Below are 21,119 nucleotides of genomic sequence, written 5' to 3'. Positions count from 1 at the left end.
ACAAAGATTATTTGCATTCGCATCTGGGTGTTTTTCAAAATAAATCTAACGTAAAAAAGCGTGCAACGTAAATAAGCGTTTTTCTATTTGAATCCAACGTAAATAAGATTGCTCGTACAGCAGATCGAAGCTCTCAATGTTCCGACTACAATTTAGGCCAATTTAAAAATTTTATGATTGAATAAATGATGAAACAACCATACAGAAAGTTTTTCCCCCATACGACAATGTAAACTACAAAAGGATGTATTTAGCGTAGCGTCTTGTATCCCAATAATAAGGCCAATAGACTTGCCTCAATTCATTTTGGAATGCACTGATCCGCTGCTTACGTGTGTTATAAGCACGCAATATATCGCTTGTTAACCATCCAAATTAGCCCAAGTAGCAATTTTCAAACCCTTATAATTTTACGAAAAATGATCACAGGCGAAATGCTTCAAATGTTGAATTGTTTTTAAATTTGAGTTCAAGAAAACAGTATTTTTTAGATGGTAAAAAATCAACAAAAATCGCACCCCAAGCTTAAATTTCGCTTTTCTGTTTAATTCCAATATAAAAATACGTTTTTCAATTTACAAAGTTGATTACAGCTATCCGGAAAAAACTAACAGAAATAAGCAGGCAAAATTTTTAAACGTTAATAAGTTGCAACTGGGCGCCAGGTGGGCCCTTTTCATCGTAATTCTGAGCGAAAGAAAATAAATATTCGCGTTCTAGACGAAACTAAAGTGGGAAATTGCCAAGAATCCCCCAATGGGATTTAAAAAATCTTTTTTAATCCTCTTTTCTTAAATTTGGTTAATTTATCCAAAAAAATGTCGTTAAACTTAATTTTTGAGGTTCAGTGTCAATTGTTTGAACCTACAAATCTTCATAAGTATCTTTTGTTTTTGAGCCGGCTTTTCCGATTGTTTGAAGGGTCAGAAAAAATGATGATTTTGAAAGAACGAGATCTATTGTGTTCGATAATTGGAATTGATAAATTTATCGTTCTTATTTAAATGTTTTTAAACAGAAACGTTCATAAACTAGTTTAACAGCACACTTGAATCATTGTACCTTTGTTTCAAATCAAAATAGAAACGTTAGTTTGTGCATGGCGAAAGCACTTGCCTGGTTTTAGGGTATTTTTATCAAAAAATCTTTGCCGGACTTCTGTTTGTCTGCTTTTTTGTCGGCTTAGTTACCGCAGCACCCAATTTGCCTAAACTTTGGGCATTTGTTACCAGAATTAGAAAACAGTTCACTGTATTCCCGTTTTGGGCAAAAAACTGAATTCCAAGAAGTTTTTCTTCCTTTTTTTTTTTTTTTTTTTTACTATTTTTCGATTTTTTTTTCATGCTGATCATTAAAAGTTTTTGAAAGTTAACTACTGCATAATTCAAGAAATGTTCTGTGCATTTAGCACAGTGATAGCACATGCTTGAGACGACAAATTGCATAAGTTCGATTTCAGTCGGACCTGTTTTTTTGTCGAAACTGAAGTCTTAAGTTTTTTTTTTGCCGTGATATGAGAGCAGTCTTGTTCTATTTTTCCTTTGAGAAATACTTTTATCACTTAAATGTATTTCTGTGACTGCACTCATTTAAGGACAATTGAAATTTTTTCTCGAAAAATTGATAAATTAACTAAAAAAGTGTTCTTTTATTTTCGTCACTCCGGACGCTATATAAAGTGTTAAAGGGAATTAATTACCGTATCGTATTTTAATGATGAAAACCATTGACTTGCTTCAATTCCATTTGAAAAACCTTACCTTTATCTGCCGTTCAACCGTGTTCAACCAATTTTCTTGTAATTTTGATAGTAACCAATATCTTTTCATTTTCAATTGATAAAAGTCAGCGCTTCCCTTTTTCTTAAAACTTGTGCTTCAATGTGTTTCTACTTGCCTTTTTGAAAAATTGAAATTAAATACACCCCTCAAAAACTGTTTTATATTTTTTAAACTATCAAAAACTTTTTTGGCGGTGTTCAGACGCTGCATTCAATTGAAGATTTGTCAATTCTCCAAAATAAGTTAATTATCAAATTTAATTAAAATTTTCAAGCGAACGAGTTTGTATTTAATTAGGTCGGGCGGTTTGTTGTCTTTTTTTCGTGACGTCAAAATCCTAAAAAATGTTAGCGCTTAATCTTATTTTTGGAAATAGGCAACTTGAATCACTAAAGAACAGGCAGTTAGCAATCCTTAAAATCAAAAGAGCAGAGGAGCGAAAAATCGTTAGCTACTGAGGTGAAATTAAGTTCAGAAATCCCACTTGATTGGAAACTTTATCTATAAATCATGAGTTCTTTACTGCAAAAAGCTGTAAATGGAAATGCGGAATTTAAGGATGTCTATTTCTAAAACAACAACAAATAAACGAGGCTTGCAGAAAAAAAATAGAATTCTATTTTTTGCTGAACTAGAAAGCGGCAATTCTTTAATCTAAACAAATATATAAATATGTACTTACTGCAGCAATTTTTGAACCGTTTATAGGTTCAAAAAATGATTTTTACCAATTTTAATAGCTAGCTTCAGGGGCGGATCTAAGAATTTATCGAGGGGGAATTTTCAAAAAAAAATTTTTTTTTGGTCGACCAAACTGATTTTCCGAGCTCCCCAAAGCACTACAGAGACCCTGTTTTTTTTTGGCGCGCGCTCGCCCCTCAAATTTAGTATATATTGGCGCCAAAGGCGCCTTTAGAATAATTTTAGGGTCCGTCACCAAAAATGTATATCTCAAAATAGTACAAAGGGGGGGGGGGGGCTTTGGGTCGGCGGGGGTCGAATTCTTGAGGTGTACTTGCCGGTTAGTATTTTTGACTTTTTATTTCAGTTGCACTCTTAAATTTTTTAAATCAAATCAAATTAATGCTTCGCATTTGTAAAAACTGAATTGAATCAAACTGAACTAATAATTGTGCAAATCATTTTGAAGTTATTCTACAAGCAAGAAAACTGTTGACGGTCACAATTTTTTCCCGCTACAAGTTAATAGCTAACTCCTGAATACATTGTAGTCCAATCATCCTTTTAGTTAATTTCTTGAAAATACAGGCTTATACAATTTTTTTTAGCCTTTTCTGTACATCTTATTGCTCAAATGTTTGCGCAATGCAAAACAGCACTAACTAAGCGAAATTATGAAAACTCCGACTGCTTTTGTTGACGTGTTTGCCAAAAAAATAAAGAAAAAAAAAGTTTTTTTTTGGATTTGAGTATGTCTTTTTCAAAAACAACGACAAAAAACGAGGCTTTTACAAAACAAATCAAGTTTCATTTTTTTAACCGTAAAACGACAATTCATTCATTTCAATATTTTAAAAAAGTCTACTAATTGGACTAATTTTTTGAACCGTTTTCTATTAAAAAATTGATAATTACCAAATTATTTTAATAACTAGTTTATCGAATCTTTTTCCTATTAGCAAAAATAAATTTAATTTCGGTAAATTTTATAATGTGCAGTCACAAAGTTTGATTCAACTTGCCCAGTTTTTGAACAAATGGGTGAATTTCATTTTTTGATCATACAAGTGATGCGCAGCTGCGCTTGCCGGTTTGTATTTTTGATTGTTTATTTCAATGACCCTCTTTAATTTTTTATCTGTTTTCGGCTTTGCACGCTTAAAAAGTTGAGAAAAACTAAACTAATGAGTTTGCAAATCATGTTAAAATTTTTCTAGAAAGAGAAAACTTTTGACGGATTAATTTTTCTCGCTGCAAGTTAATAGCTGACTCCTGATGCATTTTAGGTCAGTAATTCTTCTGACTAAATTTGTAAGAATTAAGGCTTATAGAAAATGTATTAGCTGTTTTGTACATCTCATTGCTTAAATATTTGCAAAACAGCAGTAACTGGGCGAAGTTTTTGGTTGATTTTGATGTTGAAGATGATTTTGATGTTGAAGTTGATGTTGAAGTTTTTGGCTGATTTTGATGACATTTTTAACAAAAAAAAACCACCAAAATTTTCCGAAACAAAAATACAAAAAACGTTTCCTTTTTGTTAAGGTTTCCTCTACACACAATATGAAGTGCAATTTTTTTTTATTCTGTGACTTGTAATGACAAATGAAACCAATTGTTTGTGTCAGATTGTTAAAATTGACTTCTCAGTAATTGGTTGTTGTATATGAAAATAGACTTGCTATTTTTGGCCGCTTTGTTTTCCCAAAATTTTGTCTTGAAAAATATTTTTGTTCCGACTTTCGATACGAAAGTAACGGAATATTTGTGCTCGGGATGGGTTTTTTTTTCTTCAGAAAAATTTCGACTTTTTAACTAGCCATTTTGACCGAATTTTTTTACATCATTCAAAAGGTATTGTTGTCTTGAGCTTAAATTTAAAAAAATATTTCACCTGTGATTGTTTTTTTGTGAACTTATGGTGGTTTAAAGATTGCCATTTTGGCCAATCTGGGACAATTAACGCGCTATATATTTCGCGCTATTAACGCGTAAGCGGAGATCTAATCCATGTTAGAAATCGTTCCAAATTAATTGAAAGAAGCTTATTTGCCATAATTGGTTTCTTACAAGGAGCAAAATCGGCTCTTTTTCCTTTCCCCCCACCTCACACGGGCTTCAATATATTAGTGTAACGAGTGGTTTTACGAGGTTGAGTATGAAGACCAAATATGTTTGTCGTGGCCTTATTAGTCTGTATGTGAATTTTCATAACAATTGGACAATGTGATCCACAAATTTGCATGTAAAAATTTGCAGGTGGCGGGAAAAGGAAAAAGAGCCGCAAAGTTCATCTTTTTGTACGTTATATGGCGTGTGGGGGGATGATTTTCATAAAAAATTTCAAGTTTTAGGGGAAAAAAATTTTCGTTTTGTATTATTACCTTTAATTTTTTAGTGTTATCACTGCTTCATAGACCTTAAAAGGCAGTCAGAATATTCAAGGCTTCACCCTGATACGAGCAGTCTTGTTTTATTTTGAGCTCAATTAACATCTCCCAAAAGAGAAAAAGAGTCAAAAAATTTTCTGCGATCAAGAGTTGGTTCAAAATTCCGAGTTGTCTAGGAAGTACCGGTGGGAATTTTTGCTTTTAAAAGAAGTTTTTGGTGTATATAGTGTTGGTAAATTACCTCTATTTGAAGTACAAAGTGATCTAATTCAAATTGTTGAGTACAAGAGGAAAATATTCCATCAACATTGATTGGTGGAAAAGTCGAGTTTTGTCGGACGAAATATAAAGTCCCGTGCTTAATGATTCTCTCTATATTTTCAAAAGTCGCGAAAAGAAGTATAGTGAATGATAGCTTACAAAAAAGAGTATACTATATGAAATGTCACTGTTACATTTCAGCTAACTACTAACGAGTAAAGTTAGTGTCAGATTGAGGAGGACAGAAAATAAACAGTTTAAGTATCTCAGATTATAACGAATGTGCTGTGGTGAATGTAAAGTTCCGATTCGATACCCAAAGAGGTTATATGCCCTGCTCCAAATACTGCTTTCCTTTTCCCAACATATACTGAATTGAAAGCATTCTATTATATCCTGAGATCTTTTTTTTTGGAAATTAAAGTTTTTAGAAGGTTTCTTTTACACCCCCCCCCCCCCCCCACATCTGAATTGGAGGTTTGAAAAACTAATTTTAATTGGTCATAATATGACGAAATTTTGGATTGGTATGGTAAACAAACTAATTATTGTGAACACCTTTGTTATTCATACTTTACATCGTAACATCACGCATTCACCCATGATAAATAACCTGCAAAGACAACAGAAACTAAAATTTGGAATGTGGGGGAAAAGTGGAAAAGAGCCAAAGGTCCACTATAGAAAAAAAAACACCTACACTTTTGGTTTTTAAGGAAAACCAACCGTTAGAGATTATTAAGTTTTATCAGTTTTGGTAATGGTAGTGATTGTTAATTGGGCTTTTTCCAGTTCCCCCCCCCTTCAAATTCAAATTTGAAACGCTTATTTGACCTTGTTCAGCACGCCAAATTTCATTGCATTATGACAAATCGACAACTGTGAACAATTTTGTTCTTCATACATTACAGCGTAACATCACGCATTTAGCCGTAAGAACACGTAAAACAAACACAAAACTCGGTATTTTGAAAGGGGGAAACTGGAAAAGAGCCGTTAATTTGTTTGGTTATTTTATTACAAATTTTCTAATTCCATGTTTTCGACCGTTTGATTTCGTTTTGTCTTTGATGTGCAGAACACCAGAGGGGAGCCATGCAATCGGGAGATGCGGATGACTCCTTCGGAACGGACGTGTTCGACGACTCACTGGGGGGATCGAACTGCAGCCACCCACTGCGGAAAGTACACGCAATGCAACAGCAGCAAATAGGCGAGTCACTGGCAGATAACCAGAAAAACAACAACAATAACAACAACAACAGGCGACAGCTGGAAGGAGGAAGAGAGAAGCAGAACAACAACAGAGGAAGAGGAGATGCGACTGGAACCTCATTAGAGCAGCAACCTCAGAAGGGTCTCAAAAGTCACTCACAATCGGACGATCATGGCAGCGATTCGACCTTAACTACTGCGAATGAAGTCAGCAACACCATCGCACCATCACACAATGAGCTCACGCTAGATTGTCAATCTACCAAAGAGTCGGCCGCTTAGAAAACATAACAAATTAGATACATAGTCCACTTAGTTCGGATCCAAAACCTGAACTGCAATCTACATTTCTATAAATTTCAAATTAGGCTCAAGCCTGATAGTAAAGTAGCTGAAAAAGCAAGCAAAACAATCAGTCCCACTTATATCCCGATACACTTATAAGAACCCAATAAACTAGTCGGCTACATGTATGATATAATAATGTAATGGGTGTTATAGCTGTTATAGGAAAAATATAACTGGGCCCTCAACTCATAGATTAGACATTGAAGAAATTTTTGTGAGCAAAAATGCAAAAATATTCGGAATTATTTGAAGCACCCACGGGCGGATCTAGAATTTTCTCGAGAAGGGCGAAAATTTCTGCTCTGCAGGCAAAATTTTGAAGAAACGGGCCAAAAATGCGTTTTAGGTTTTTTTGGAAAATTTTGACCTTAATGGCGCGTTTTTCTGCGCGCGCTCCCCCTTAAAATTAGTATATATTGGCGCCAAAAGGCGCCTTTAGAAAATTTTAAGAGTCGTTCGGCCAAAAATGGATTTCTTAAAAAGTACCAAAGGGGGGACCCTTTGGGTCGACAGGTGGTCGAATCCCTGAGGGGGGGGGGACGTCCGCCCTCCCCCTAAATACGTCCCTGGAAACACCTATACACTCTAAATGAATACAAAGTATATAATAAAACCGTGTACCAAACCTGATTCAAGGATTCGACCCCCTGCCGACCCAAAGCGTTCCCCCTTTGTACTATTTGAGATAATCATTTTTGCCTGACTCGACTCTTGGCGCCAATGTATTCTCAAATTGAGGGGGGAGCGCGCGCAGAAAACCTGGTCAAAATATGGTTTTTATAGTGATTTGGTCAAAAAATCATTTTGGTCGACAATGTTCGATTTTTTTTTGATATCCGCACCCCCATCGAATGAATCCTAGAAAATTCTAGATCCGCCCCTGATTTACATGTAAAATTAAGATTTACTGGTTTTTATTTTTAGATCTGACGAATTACTCGTATTATTGAGTGCCCACATCCACTCGCTTTTTCAGGTGACTTTAACTAAGGCAGTCGTGCTTTTGATTCAGTGTTAATGAACAAAGCCAGGTTACATTTACTATTAAGCTTGTGTGGTCGCTTTTCTTACAGCAGAAAATCATAGTTTTTTTCGCTAAATTGACACTTTTATAATTTCGAAGATGAAATTTATTCTTAGATTTAACAGCAAAATGAAAAACAATAGGTATACTCGTTCAATTTTGTAACAATTGGCTTATGATACGTATCGCATGAAAAAAACTTTAATTTGATTAAAATGTTCTCTGGAACTCTTGAAAAAAAAACTAAACAACGTAGTTATTGTTGGCTTCGTGGAGTTGGTTAACACTTTTCAACTATCTGTTAGCTATCATTTTATTATTCTTGTTTTACTTGCAATACACTTGAGGTATCATCAAACTACCTCGAGCATTCTTGTAGATACACATCTTAGCTGAATTAAAAATTCTGTTTGCCTATGATTTTAAAATATAAATTTTGCAAATAATAGTTTGATTAAATTGCACATAACTATTATCGTTAATTAATTTTTTTTGTAGTTTGTTCTCAAATAATTATCTTGAATGTATCAGTCGTAATAAGGGTCATTTAAGCCTTAAACAGCATCATTTCAGAGCGCAGAAGTTTCTAAGGCAGTATAATTTTCACGAAGTTAACCAAGTCAAAAACCTAAAATCTTAACAGCAAAAAAACACCATTGGAAGTTGAATAAGTAAAGCGCTTAGGCGTCTATTGCTTTATACACATTTTTCATTTTGCACTTGGATCAAAAGAATTAAAATTCGTCTAATGTGACCAGTATTTGATCCTTTTGTCCAGCGATAATCATCACCAGAACATTCATATCTAAAAAAAGCAACAAATTTGAGGTTACTTTTTCGATACAAAGTTCGGGTCAATTATTCCGCCCAAAAATCATTATTTCACCATCTTGAACTGAAATTTTTGTGCTTCAATCTGATTGGCTTGAATGAGCCAACCAAATTTCATCTCCATCTCAAACGGTTGTGTTAAAAAGCCGAACCGGCAAAATTTTAAAATGTTCGGTAAACTATTCAATTTTTTTTTCAAACAACACTGCTCATATCAGGGCAAAGCCCTGAATGTACCGACTGCCCATTAACTTGTCCGGAATTGTTTTTATTATATGAAACATATGCAAACTACAAAATTTACGCTGATGATATCAAAGTATTAAAATTGGAGTCATTTATGGATTTAATTAAACCAATTAGCTTGCCTCAATTAAATTTAGAACGACTATGAGTGCAGATAATTTGCGACGTATAAATATTTTGCGTTAAGCAGGCTATTAAAGTAGTATTCCAGCTGCAAAGCCGCAATTTAGTCAAGTTTAAATATACTCATTTCGCTCGGCAATTACAAGATTTCCGGATCGATGCCCATACGCAATCAATTTTTCTCGCGCAAAAAAAACCATCGCGAGCAAAAAAAACCATCGCGAGCATATGTTTTTCTCAAGTTATTCAAATAAGCTGCAGAGTTTTACCCAGATAAAAAAAACGCAGAAAAAAACTCCAGGAAAAAACATGACTGCCTCCACATCTCAAAGTTCGGCCTTGTGTGAAATGAGCTTAAAAATAAGGTGATCGCATTTGTATTTACCCTTGATCAGTGTTTTGCAATAACTGCTATGAGTGTTTCATTCTCTGCATTTTTACATTGAATATAATAAAATCGCTAAGTGAAAAAATTTGGGCGGAATAAGTAAAAAGGCCCCACAATTTCTCTAAACTTTCAAGAAATATGAGTTAGCATGCTCTGCTGGCAGGAATTTGCGTAAAGTTTTTTCGCGACCATTGAGAAAGGAGATCAACTTTGGTTTAAGTTTTGTTTTAATTTACTTTCATCATTTTTGCCCAGAATTTTTGAGTTTGACAATGAGTCTCAAGCGAGAAGAGTAACTTTTCACGATCGGGCTCTTTTTCTTCTTGATTCGATCGATGCTTGGAAAATTTCAATAGTTTTTATCAATGTTGAGAAAAACTGCGCACAAAAAATAAACCGTTTTGAGCGAGAAAAGCGAAAATTTTTTCAAAAGTTCCGATAAATTAAGATGTTGATGTACAAGTTTGAAATTATGTTAAGAAAAGTGTAAAAAAAAATTTGAAATCAAGTGAAACTTGAAACTTGAATTTGAAATTTGAAACTAGCAATTGGGTGCTACACAAGAAATTGCACACTCCTTTTGAAACCTAAATGGGCGCGGCGACAATCCGAAATGCGCTGTTCTTATCAAACTATACTCTGAGAATGCCTTTAACTCTCTAAATTCAGAAACAATGTTCAATCAAGTTTTCGAACCGCCCAGAAAGGTAGAAATATACCCATAGCTCGTACAATAACCTAGTTACCCTTTAAACGGAAGCTCTCCCATAATGTCAGAAGCCTTGAAGCCCCACCGTTTCCTGCGGAAATATTTCAGACGATAGTAAAACAGCTGGAGTCGACAAAAAAAACAATGGTTTTAAGATAATCAAAATTTAGCAAAGAACTATAAAATAGTACTCCGGGATCTTAAAAACACTCTGAAATCGGAACATAGTTACGGTCTGAGCTTGAATTTTGTGCGAATTTTCTTTTCCGGTACATGATTACACAGATCAATTCACTTTTAAATCAGTTTCGAAAATTATGCCCCAAAATAAAAATAAAAACAAAATCGGCAAAGTTTGTCAAAAACTTCCTCGACAAAAAAATTATGAATCTTGAACAAATCTGGGATGACATTGACAAACTAGACGCCCATTACGGTTTTTATCTCCTGAAAAATTGCTTTAGCCTGCCAAAATTTCTATGTTTTCTTGCGTACCACGAGAGATTTATTTTAGCAAATTGATTTTTTGGTTTGGCACACTACGACAAAAAAATAAAAAACGCGTTATGCAAGATCAATAATGTGAAAATGGATAGAAACCAGTTTTTACAAGGAGTTCTACAGGCAGCCAAGTTGGCTTGGTTGTTTCTTCCGCTCGTCTATTAGCTTTAAGCGCTTTCCTTACCTCAGCTGTAGGAATGACGATGTAGGAATTTTTGGTTCAGAGCACGTGGATGGAACTTATAATTATGCGCTTAACTGGTTGCTTGAACTTGGAAAAACTCAAATGTCTCTGGAAAACGAACTTCAAAAAAGGTGGACAGAAACAGTTTTTGAAAGCAAAAATACGGACTTGATTTTATGACTCGAACCAATCTAGGATAGATTTGGCTCCCAATGGTTGAACGTCATCTCGTGCAAAAACTATCGATTCAACAACTCAAATCGCGATAGGACTTCAATTAGGCTCTATAATTTGCGTACAGCCTAAATGTGTGTGCGGGAAGGACGTTAGTGAAGACCCTTGGCGTGAAATTTTTGCATTAGAAACGGTGAGAATCTCTATAGGTTCAAACTTGAACACTCTCATAAAGCAGAGTTTATCATCTTTTCACATTCCTTCCGTTTTAGAGGCACGACATCTCTGCAGGACCAATCAAAAGTAAGCTGACGGGTTGGCGCTCGTTCCATGAGCTGCTGGTAAGCTGCTCTTGTGGTATGGAACGGTAGTAATTCTCCTCTACCCCTCTTACGGCTGCTGCTGAAGCGGAAGAGCGAAAAAAATAATAGTTGATTAGCTTAGTAGATACTGGATGACTTTTTCATCCGCTAGCTTTTGAGATTCTGGGTGCGGCCAGCCCCAGCAATGAGGTTTTTTAACCAAGCTTTGTAAGAACCTAAGCATATGTATTGAGGAACCCTGGTAGGCAACTTTTTGAAACAGAGTATCTCCCTGGTAATACAGATTGCGAAGGCCGCTTGCGTACTCGGAACAATCAATGATAAAACAATTTGCTACGATGTTTTTTTATTTGTAATACAATATATGTATATTGATTCATATTTTATTTTTTGTGTCGAGTGGCGTGTTTCAATTGAAGAAACATAACCCGTATCGAGTTTAATTTTAAACACATCAACGCTAATCATCTCATTTTTTATCATTATCGCTTTCATATCTAGAAAGCGCTTTCTATCTATTAAAATTAAGAAAGTAGTGTTTTTCTACATTAAAAAGTGCGGGGAAGCCGTGGTGGCTTTTTAATAATGCTTATCCTGGGAGCAAGTTCGTTATTTGGAGCACTCAATCCTAAAGCAGAACATGTTATGAGACGTTTGAGAAATCATGCTTTCAACGATTCATCGGTTCTAAAAGGTGGTCCAGAGTTGGCTGATTTGTTGAAGACTGCTTTCCTGCGAATAAAATTAATTGTCTACTGCTAAAGAACCGGAAAACCGAATATATACAGAGATTATTTTATTAGAGCCGGACTCCCTGTAGTAAAAGTTGTAAGAGAAACTGCTTCACAAAAGTTTGAGATCGACACATCGTTAGCAGAAAAGTGTACAAAATTGCATCAACTCCCACTATCGAACTGAAAACGTTCTACGTTTGCCTGCGTTACAAAGGTCACGAAAACCAGGTTTGCAAACCAAAAATTTGACTTGTGTATCGATGAAGGCGAAGTTTTAAGAAAAGGCTCTGGCGGAAAAATTACAATATCCAATCCCCGTAAATTTTCTTGTTTATTTGAAACCGGGACAACTCAGAAAAGTCAGAAAGAATTTGATATATTTACGAAGAATAGCACCGAGTTTTTACGAGAATTCAAAACGAGAAGACTTCAATCGGCTGTCGACAAGCAATAGTATCCAGTGACCATTCTAGTTAGTAAGTTGCGGATCTTATTTTGTAAGCTCGTTTGTCTTTTTTCTCAGTTACCGCTCTAGTTAGCGAGTTACGAGATAAGAAATCAAATCCTGCCTTTTTAAATAGTTGTTAGAGCTTAAAAATTCAGCGACTGAAATGTCACATAAGAAAAGTTCTGATGAGATAGACTTTCACTGCTTCAGCTGCGGTTTAACTTTTCACTTAATCAAGAATTGTACCGCATTGAGTGATGCTGTTCTCGTGGGTGTCAAAGAGTTGGGAAACAATGCAGTTTTGATGTGCAGTAACTGCGTCGCTATGAAACAGAGGGACCGGATTATTGAAATAGCATCCAAAATACAACAACCAAAAGAGGACAAACATTTGAAAACACTGCAAACAGAGATATCTGAGACTAAAATAGCTATCCTAGAAATGAAGGCTGCACTGGACAAAGACGGACCTGCCTCGATTATGTCAACAAGCTTTGGTAAGGAACCTACACTTCAACAGAGGTTTAAGCAGGAACAGAAGCCACCTGAGGGTCAAAGGGGTACCAGAAAGCATCTCCAAAAAGGCTCAGGAATGCAATGAGCTTGATATGCGGGAAGTTACAAAAATGTTACGGTTTCTGTCAGTTGGAAGTTGGATAACTGAAATAAAACGCATTGGTCCCTATATAGAGTGAAAAAAGCGGACAAAGTGTTTACAGTGTCAAGTAGGTTCCATAGATGGTTCATACTCCTGTCTAACAGCAAGCTCAAAGTTTACGAAAGATGCTTTTTGTGAGCAAGGAACTCAATGCTAAAAAAAGCAAAGCAGGAACGATTACTGTTGAAATTTAGAAGAGAATAGATACAATCGGATACTCTGGGAAATGAACTGATGATCCGTAACCTAAAATTATTTAAAAAAGAAAGGCAGTGAACGGGTGGAAATCAAAGAAGCCGAAGCAGGAGCATTGGTATAACTCTCGGCACAGCCAAACTAAAGCAGCGTCTACCTTCTTCTTTATAATAAAAAAAGTTTTAGAGATATTCAAAATTGCATGGATTTTTAAAATGTCTCAATGAACTGTGATTATTTTAAAATTGTTTGCTTGACTGAAATTTGGATAGTGCCAGAAGTTTCAGATAACACCCTTTTTCTCAATAACTTCAAAATTTCATCGTAACGATAGATACACCGGAAACGTTCAAACAAAACAGAGAGGAGTAATGCTAGCAGTTCACCATGAAATAAAACATCGTCTTATTCTGAATGATCCGAAACTTACCGACATAGTGTTGTACTCGTTCAGGTAAATATGCCTAATATGATGGGTATATAGTGCACCACAATTGAGTCAATATAGACATCCACCTTCTATTCTATCGGCATTATTGGATATAGTAGACACCCAGAGTCGGGAGCTTCTGACAAAAACGACAACAATTGTTGGCAACATAAATTTTGACCTAACAAATTGGAGGCATATGGAGTCATCAAGTTTGGAAGGGGCACTTGTGCTTGAAGATCTCGTCGAGAGCAATCAGGAAAAGATGATCAATTGCTCAAAGAAACACCTTGATGTAGTCATAACAAATAACAGTGACCCAGTTCTAAAAGCAGGCGTTGATAATAAAGTTAAAAACCTGCACAAATCGAACCACCCCCTTCTCAAGTCAAACTCAGCAGTAACGATTGGCTCAACTTGGACAAACCCCCTATTGGAAACCGAGATTTCAGTATATTCTCATACTCAAAAGCTGAGTAGAAGGGTATCGAAATTGAATTTATTCAAAATCCATTCAAACCATATTGCCACAGCAATGTGGATATTGTTGTTGATTTATGGTACAATTGGTTATATAAAATTTTGCGAAGATCAAATTCCCAACAGAAAAACACATCGCGTCAGTCTACTACCTTGGGTCTCAAACGAGACATCTAATGTTATCAAAAGCAAACAAAATATCCAATTAAAAAAATGAAAAATCGCCAAAGTAGTAACCAACAAGTAAAATTAGAAAATTTAGAACAAGAAGTTGCTGTTTGTTTGAAAGACGATCAAAAACAATTCAAAAGCCCTATATTCGAAAATGGAAAAAATTCAACAATCCAAAAACATTTCCACAGCGTTCAACAGACAAGTTCAATGCCATCAGTAATGTACTTGAACAATATAATAGCTGTAACCGACAAGGAAGCGGCTGGTCTCTTTAACCTTTTTTTTCAATCTGTTTTTACTACCTCTCACTACAAAAGAAACCCAAAAGAGTTCATAACGAAGATAGACAAAATCCAATTTTAGTTAGCAGAAGTAGAAAAACAATGGAAAACTTGTGCATTGGGAAAGCTAAAGGACCTGATGGTCTAGTAAATCTGCCACTTAAACGCTCAACTAAAGGTCTAACATCTTCATGACATTCTTTTTCATTTTATTCGCAAACAAGCATACCTATCTAACTTGCTGGGAAACAAGCAACATCATACCGCCCTGCAAAGATGGAGATAAACAGGACATCAAACTATCAATTAGTCTCGCTGTTGACAAGTACATCAACGATTTTCAAAACATTGATTTTTGACAAATTTAACGATGCCATTGAAACCACCATCCGAAAAGAACAATATGGATTCACAAAAAACAAATCAACATTGACACAGATGATCCTCTAACTATCCGAACGTTTTGATATCTTAGATCAACCAACTTTAATGTCCATTTATTTTGACTTCGAAAAAGCCTTCGACAAAGTCAGTAACGAAAAATTACTTGAGATATTAGAAGAGTGTGGAGTTAAAAGTTTAGTAATAGATAATCTTCAGAGCTATCTTAAAGGATAGACATAGAAACAAAATGAGGAAACTCAATATCATCTGAGGTTGAAATGAAAAATGGTGTCCTGAAGGGTCAGTCCTGGGGCCACTGTTTTTCATAATCTTCATAAACGATCTTCAGAATTGTGTTTTTTCGAAATATTTTGGCTACACAGATGACTACAAAATTGTAGTAACGAACTCAATAACACTACAAATTGACGATGCAAGAATTGGGAAATGGTGCACCCTCAATATCATGAAACTCAACATCAGCTTTAGAAGAAATACGAACATTACAATGAATGTTCCACCGCTGATACAAACAAACAAAGAAAAGGATATTAGAATTATAGTGTCCCAGAAAAAATTGTGGACTGCCAATGCTGAAAGAAGATGTAAAAAAAACATTGAAGCAATCTACACGATCAAACGCAATATAGCTAAAGGAACAAATTGGCAGGCAAAAAATCTATTTCGAAGTTACATCGTTAAAATAAATTTTTTGATGTCATTCTGTGGAAAACAAGCAAAATGGATCTAGGAAAGATCTAAAATGTACAAGAAACTGCTACAATTTGGATCCTGGGAATTAAAGAACGATTGGGATATAAAGAACGACAAAAAAATTAAAGCTTCTATACTTGCCACTTTACCACAATATACTCTTAATTCTTGTTTTTATTGACATAATCAGAGGCAGATTCAACTTCGAGTGTAAACAGTTTGTCGAAATAAGTGAAAAACCGCTAAATGAAAATTTATAAAACAAGAACAAAGACAAAATAAAGCAAGATAGCAATTTATGGTCCAGAGGAGTTTTCATATTCCTTGCAAACGCTATTGGTCGAAAATGAACCTAAAATTAGACGAAATAAATCATCCAAAAACAAAACAACAGAAATATTTAAGTTACTTCGAATCAAAATTCAATCTCGACGATAATTGCTCCTGGAGTTTATGTCTTTGTCAAAAGTGTAGAAAACAAAACAAACTCAAATGATCTTTAGCGAAACTGAAAGTCGGGACTAATATCCCTCGGGCGTTTGCTCTAAATTTTGTTTTATTTTTCTATTATTAATAAAATTCCAAGTTTTTGACCGGAATATGCGATGAAAAATCGTACATCATAGGCTGAATTGGATTTTTCGAAAAAACACTCTATAAACTAAAGCCAGTTTCTCGGATTATGACAGACTGACACAAAAAGTGCAATTGCATTCATCCTGCTATGATCGAATTCTCGGCGATACCAGTCTGGCGAAAGGTACGATGCCGGTATATATGATGGAGGACGAGTGATTGAACTTTAATTGTTTAATTCGTTTTTGACCTTCTTATTATATTTTACTGTCCTCGCGATTGTAAATTCGGCTGCGAAATTGTGCATCATAGGCTGAATTGGATTTTTTTTAATAATCTTTATCCTAAGCCCAAGTTATCTGATTATCACAGACTGGCACAATTAGTGCAATCTCATCATCCTACTATGATCGGAGTGTCGGCGATACCAGTCTGGCGAAATATACGATGCTGGTATATAGGATGAAAAAAGGGGGTCAATTAAAATGGGCCCTTCCGTCATGCGACTGTACGTGCACAGGTTGAATAGGGCCGTACCAACGCTAAATAAATAAGTCGGCAAACGTTTATGAAAAAATCAAGTCGATATTAATGCATCAAGAGAATTGTCAAATAAAATCTTCCCTCCTCGTTTATAGCACAGATAGAATTATCTATGTTGGATGTACTTAAAAAATTTTTGCACCCCCTAAGGCAGAGAATTGCACTCGTCAGAATTGCAAAACTTATTTTTGTTCCTGTAAAGTTGATTGTGTTCGAGTATGATTCGTTCCGTTTCTCGCTTAGTTTCTCTGCTAGTTTCTGGATGGTTTTTGTAGAGCCTGGTACACGCAAAAACTAGTGGAACAAAGCTGCTGTGTTCCACATCCAGAATTTTTTGTTGGTATTTTAATGTTTTGACTCTCTCATGATATTTGTAGGCGTCGGATAAAATTTTAGGACAGGATTTAGCATGGAGGTTGAAAAATTTTACAGCGAAAAAGGTTCGGCTGAATCGGCCTCCCCAGAGTCCATTTGCTTTGATGTCAAGTCGAGCGTCATCTTCAGTGGTGGTTGTTTTGCTGTGAAAGCTTTCGCCTTCCAACGATTGAAGTTTGGGCTCTATTTCAACATCATGGCAGACTTTGTCCAGGAGTGTCGCAAAAGTATCGCGAATTTCCTTATGTCTTAGGTGAGTGTATCCACCTTTGGGACAGTGTAGAGAGTGGGTCAGTGTGAACGGTTGTCCACATGGGCATATATGTGGGGTGTTTGGTGGTTCCCATCTATATCTAAGATGTAATCCATCTTTAAACTCTGATTTGTTGAGGGAAAAATTGTATCTTTTTAAGGGTAGCACGCTTAGCCAATTCGATGCTTCTTTCTGTGACGCTAGATTTATTGTCAGTTTTTTTCTGATGAGCAACTTTCCATAATTATTTTAGCCTTTTTTGAGAAAGTGATGTTCTGTCTCTCAGTTTTAATGTTTCTATTTATCAGAGTTTGTTCCGTTTCAGCTATTTCTGGATCACTGTTTTCTAACGGATCACAAATGGCTTGTGACCATTCATAATTTCTGGAAAAGTCCGTGTTACTGAGGAGGTCTAATCCTCCCATTCTTAATGGTAGCGCAAAAAAGTTGCGGTCTTTATCGGTTATATGGTTTATAGCAGTAATACTAAGAAGTAGCTGCTGTCTTACGTTTTTCTCAATTTCATCCTTTTTCTTAAATGCTTCCGGAGTTGTTCTGGTTAGAAAGCTTAATTTATTTTGAACTCCTATTGTGCAGCAGGAGTATGCATTTTATGGTGATGTTTTAGCTATTTTGGTAAACTTTTCAATTAGAATAGCTGTCTTTTCAATTTTGTTTTCCCTGTATTTATCGCATAATGATGGTGTTCCTATAACCGATCCAAGGACTCTAAAACAGTTGGAATACTCAACCACTGTAGTATTTGTGCCTTCAAATACTTTTATGGCGCTGTCACGACTGTTTTATTTTACTATGAGTTGACACTTGGAAGGCTTCACATTGTATCCGAAAGCCTTTCCGTACATATCCAGGTTGTCCAGTATTGCGCTGAGACTCTTAAGATCACATGCAGCGCTTCCATCATCTGCGTACCATTTTTGGGTGACATTTGGTTTTTGCAGGAGCTCAATCAGTGGGATTATCCCAATTCCATACATAGCCATTGCGAGGGGCTCACCTTGCGTTGCGCCTTCGGTAGATATCAAAACCGTGTTATTGACATATAGATGTGAAGGACGATTGTATGAGTTGGCCAGCGCATGATGTAGTGCCGGACAAAGGATTTCTACATTTTTAGAGCAAGTTCTCTATTGAGCGAGTTGAAGGCATTTTCTGCATCAATAAGTACTATAAGGTCCGTTTCCGGATTCTCAAACTCGTTCCTCAAGCTGTGGATAGCATATTCGATTCCACACTTCTGGCCTAATCAGAGTTGGATAATTTTTCCGATATTTTTAAGGTCTGATTTTGAATATTGAGTGATTGTTTTGCCATTTTTTTGTTTTCAGATTTTTGCCTATACCAATGGGCCGTACCCCTGGATTTTTGTCCAGAGGCTTCAAGCGACACGAGCTGTACGCCGTTAGGTTTTCTTGGGGGAGAACTTTACTTGCTATTGTATAGATTAGTTTAGCAATTCTTTTGCAAAGCTCAATGGATGTCTGGTTGAAGTGAGTTATTATCCTTCTCCATTCGCACGCATCTAGACCTGAGGGACCTTGGCTTCCGTGCGTTTTCAGGAATGATTTTCGAACTGTCTTGGCGTTTATTTGTTCGAATACAGAGGGGTGGTATGTCATTGCGTCTTCACTTATTTCAGTTATATAGTTAGTGATCGCTGTTTTGGATTGAGGGTGTTTTTCTTTCAGGATACTTAGGACTGTTTTTCCTTCAATGACTTCGTTTAGGGGAAGTACTTCTTTTGTTTTCTTGTCTGAAAGGCAGCCAATGGCGGCAGATTTTTTGTCTGTACTCATTAGCTTATCGAATTGCTTAACTTCCTCGTTTATTTCGGACTTCTTCTGTTTTGGATGTCTAATTTGGAGAGCTTTCGCTTCAGTGAAAAGTTCGTCTAGTAGGCCTTGCTTTCATAAAACTATGCGGTGGCTTAGTGTTTTAGAGTTTGATCCGTTTAATTCCGATTTAGTTTTGGGGAGCAGCAGATGTGTGAGAATCATTGCTGCTTTCCTTGCGACGTTAAAATTTGATGTTTCTTCTACTAATGACAACAGCTGCTGGTTCAGCAATTCTATGAACTGGAAACCGGGCTTGTTCTTGCGTAGAATTATTCCAGTTAACGACAATTTTATATATTTCGTTTATTTTAATTTCAAGTTCTTGGTCGATAAGTTTTCAGGGGTCGAAGGGGGCTGTAGTGATCGCTGGGGCCGATGGATAAGTTTGTGTTGCGTTGGACATTACGTTTGTTGCAGGTGTTGCCGGTAATGTTTCTTTTTGAGTTATGATGGGGACTGTGCTTGTTGGTTTTTGAGTTGTAATGGGGGCTGTGCTTGTTTGTCTGTTGGTGGAGTTGGGCTCTTTTGCAACGTTCTCGGGGATGCACTGTATGCAGGAGAACCCATCGTAATAGAGTTTGTTGCTCTGTAGCCCGCTACATGAGACATGGATGTAAGCTTTGCAAATGACACACCATATGCCTCCTTTTTGGATGTGGCGTTTGCAACTATGGCAGTGCATTTGATCGGCCATAGTTTGCGCAGTTTGGCAGCGAGGAGGGTAAATTTATGGTGAATATATACAAGTTAGCTGAGCGAGCAATAAACTGAAAATTTTATTACCATAAAAAGAAAAATGAATACCATCTTTACAAAACATATTAGCACTAAAATTAACGTTTAGATTGGGGGAAATAATTCGGATTCTCGAGTGGAAAAATGTATTAATAAGGCGAAACAAAGAGTTATTTAGACCACCAAGCTTTCTGTTTATGAAATTATTATTTGTAGAGAGGATAGTTTTGGGGATAATTAGCACATTTGGAATAAACTTATGAATTATCAAGTATTAAAAATCTCCAATCATTAGCAAAGTCTGAAACCGTAGATGAGTTATCATTAAATCCGGCTACTATAGTAGCACAGTTCAGTTTCTTCGAGGGGTAGCGCAAGAGGTCGGCTAGCTTTGCATCTCTGAATGATTGAACCGTGGCTCCTACATTTTGTGGCTGCAGTACTTGGTCTTTGAGGTTTTTATTACCCGTTTCCTGTCCCACTTCGGTAGCCAATTCAGCCAGTACTTCGGCAAGGACATTCACTAAGCAGGGTACAAAAGAGGCAAAACTAGAGAAAGAATAGATTGTAAACTGGATTTTAGAGAAATGGATTCAAACAACAAATAGCCAAAAAGAAATGAAGTCGATTACAACCTGGTTATTCACGGGTGGAGGTTCCGGCGGGGATGTCCGGGTAGAGGGGGAGTATCGCTGCTTGACGAGCTTGGCTCTAAAATCCCGTACCGGGCATTCTTACAAGCGTACCATTATGAGCGTATCATGTCACTTGAAACTATTTAATAAGTTTATCACCACAATTAGGCTCTATATATAGGATGAAGGAAGAAAGATTGAACTTTGATTGCTTAACTCGTTTCTGACCTAATTATTTTTAGAAAAAAAGATTAAAACTAAAAAAAGGAAAAACTTTTCTATGAAAATCAAATTAACATGAAATTAAATAATTTAACAGCGCCAAAAAATTAACGAATTACTTGGAACGTGAATTATGATAAGAACGGAAATATTAATTTTGAAAAATAATGTGTAAGTTATTAGGTTGATGACGCCAGGTTATAAGTCAAGTTCTGCTGTACTTTAAAACGCAGAGAACGGAGAAGAA

The 21,119-nt window shown here is 36.0% G+C and overlaps 1 protein-coding gene across 1 annotated transcript in view; it reads left to right on the top strand.

Annotated features, from left to right (window-relative positions):
* The window catches only part of LOC134857190 (potassium voltage-gated channel subfamily C member 1-like), a 45,615-nt gene extending 38,674 nt beyond the window's left edge, over positions 1-6,941 (top strand). The window contains 1 exon segment of the mRNA XM_063873566.1: positions 6,192-6,941. Within this exon segment, the coding sequence (XP_063729636.1) occupies positions 6,192-6,610 (419 nt within the window). The 3' untranslated portion in view covers positions 6,611-6,941.
* Positions 6,942-21,119: the final 14,178 nt, after the last annotated feature.

The sequence above is a fragment of the Symsagittifera roscoffensis genome, chromosome 1 (assembly GCF_963678635.1).
Source record: "Symsagittifera roscoffensis chromosome 1, txSymRosc1.1, whole genome shotgun sequence".
Lineage (NCBI taxonomy): Eukaryota > Metazoa > Xenacoelomorpha > Acoela > Convolutidae > Symsagittifera > Symsagittifera roscoffensis.
Note: the sequence above shows the minus strand (reverse complement) of the source record. Positions and strands in the feature narration are given on the sequence as shown.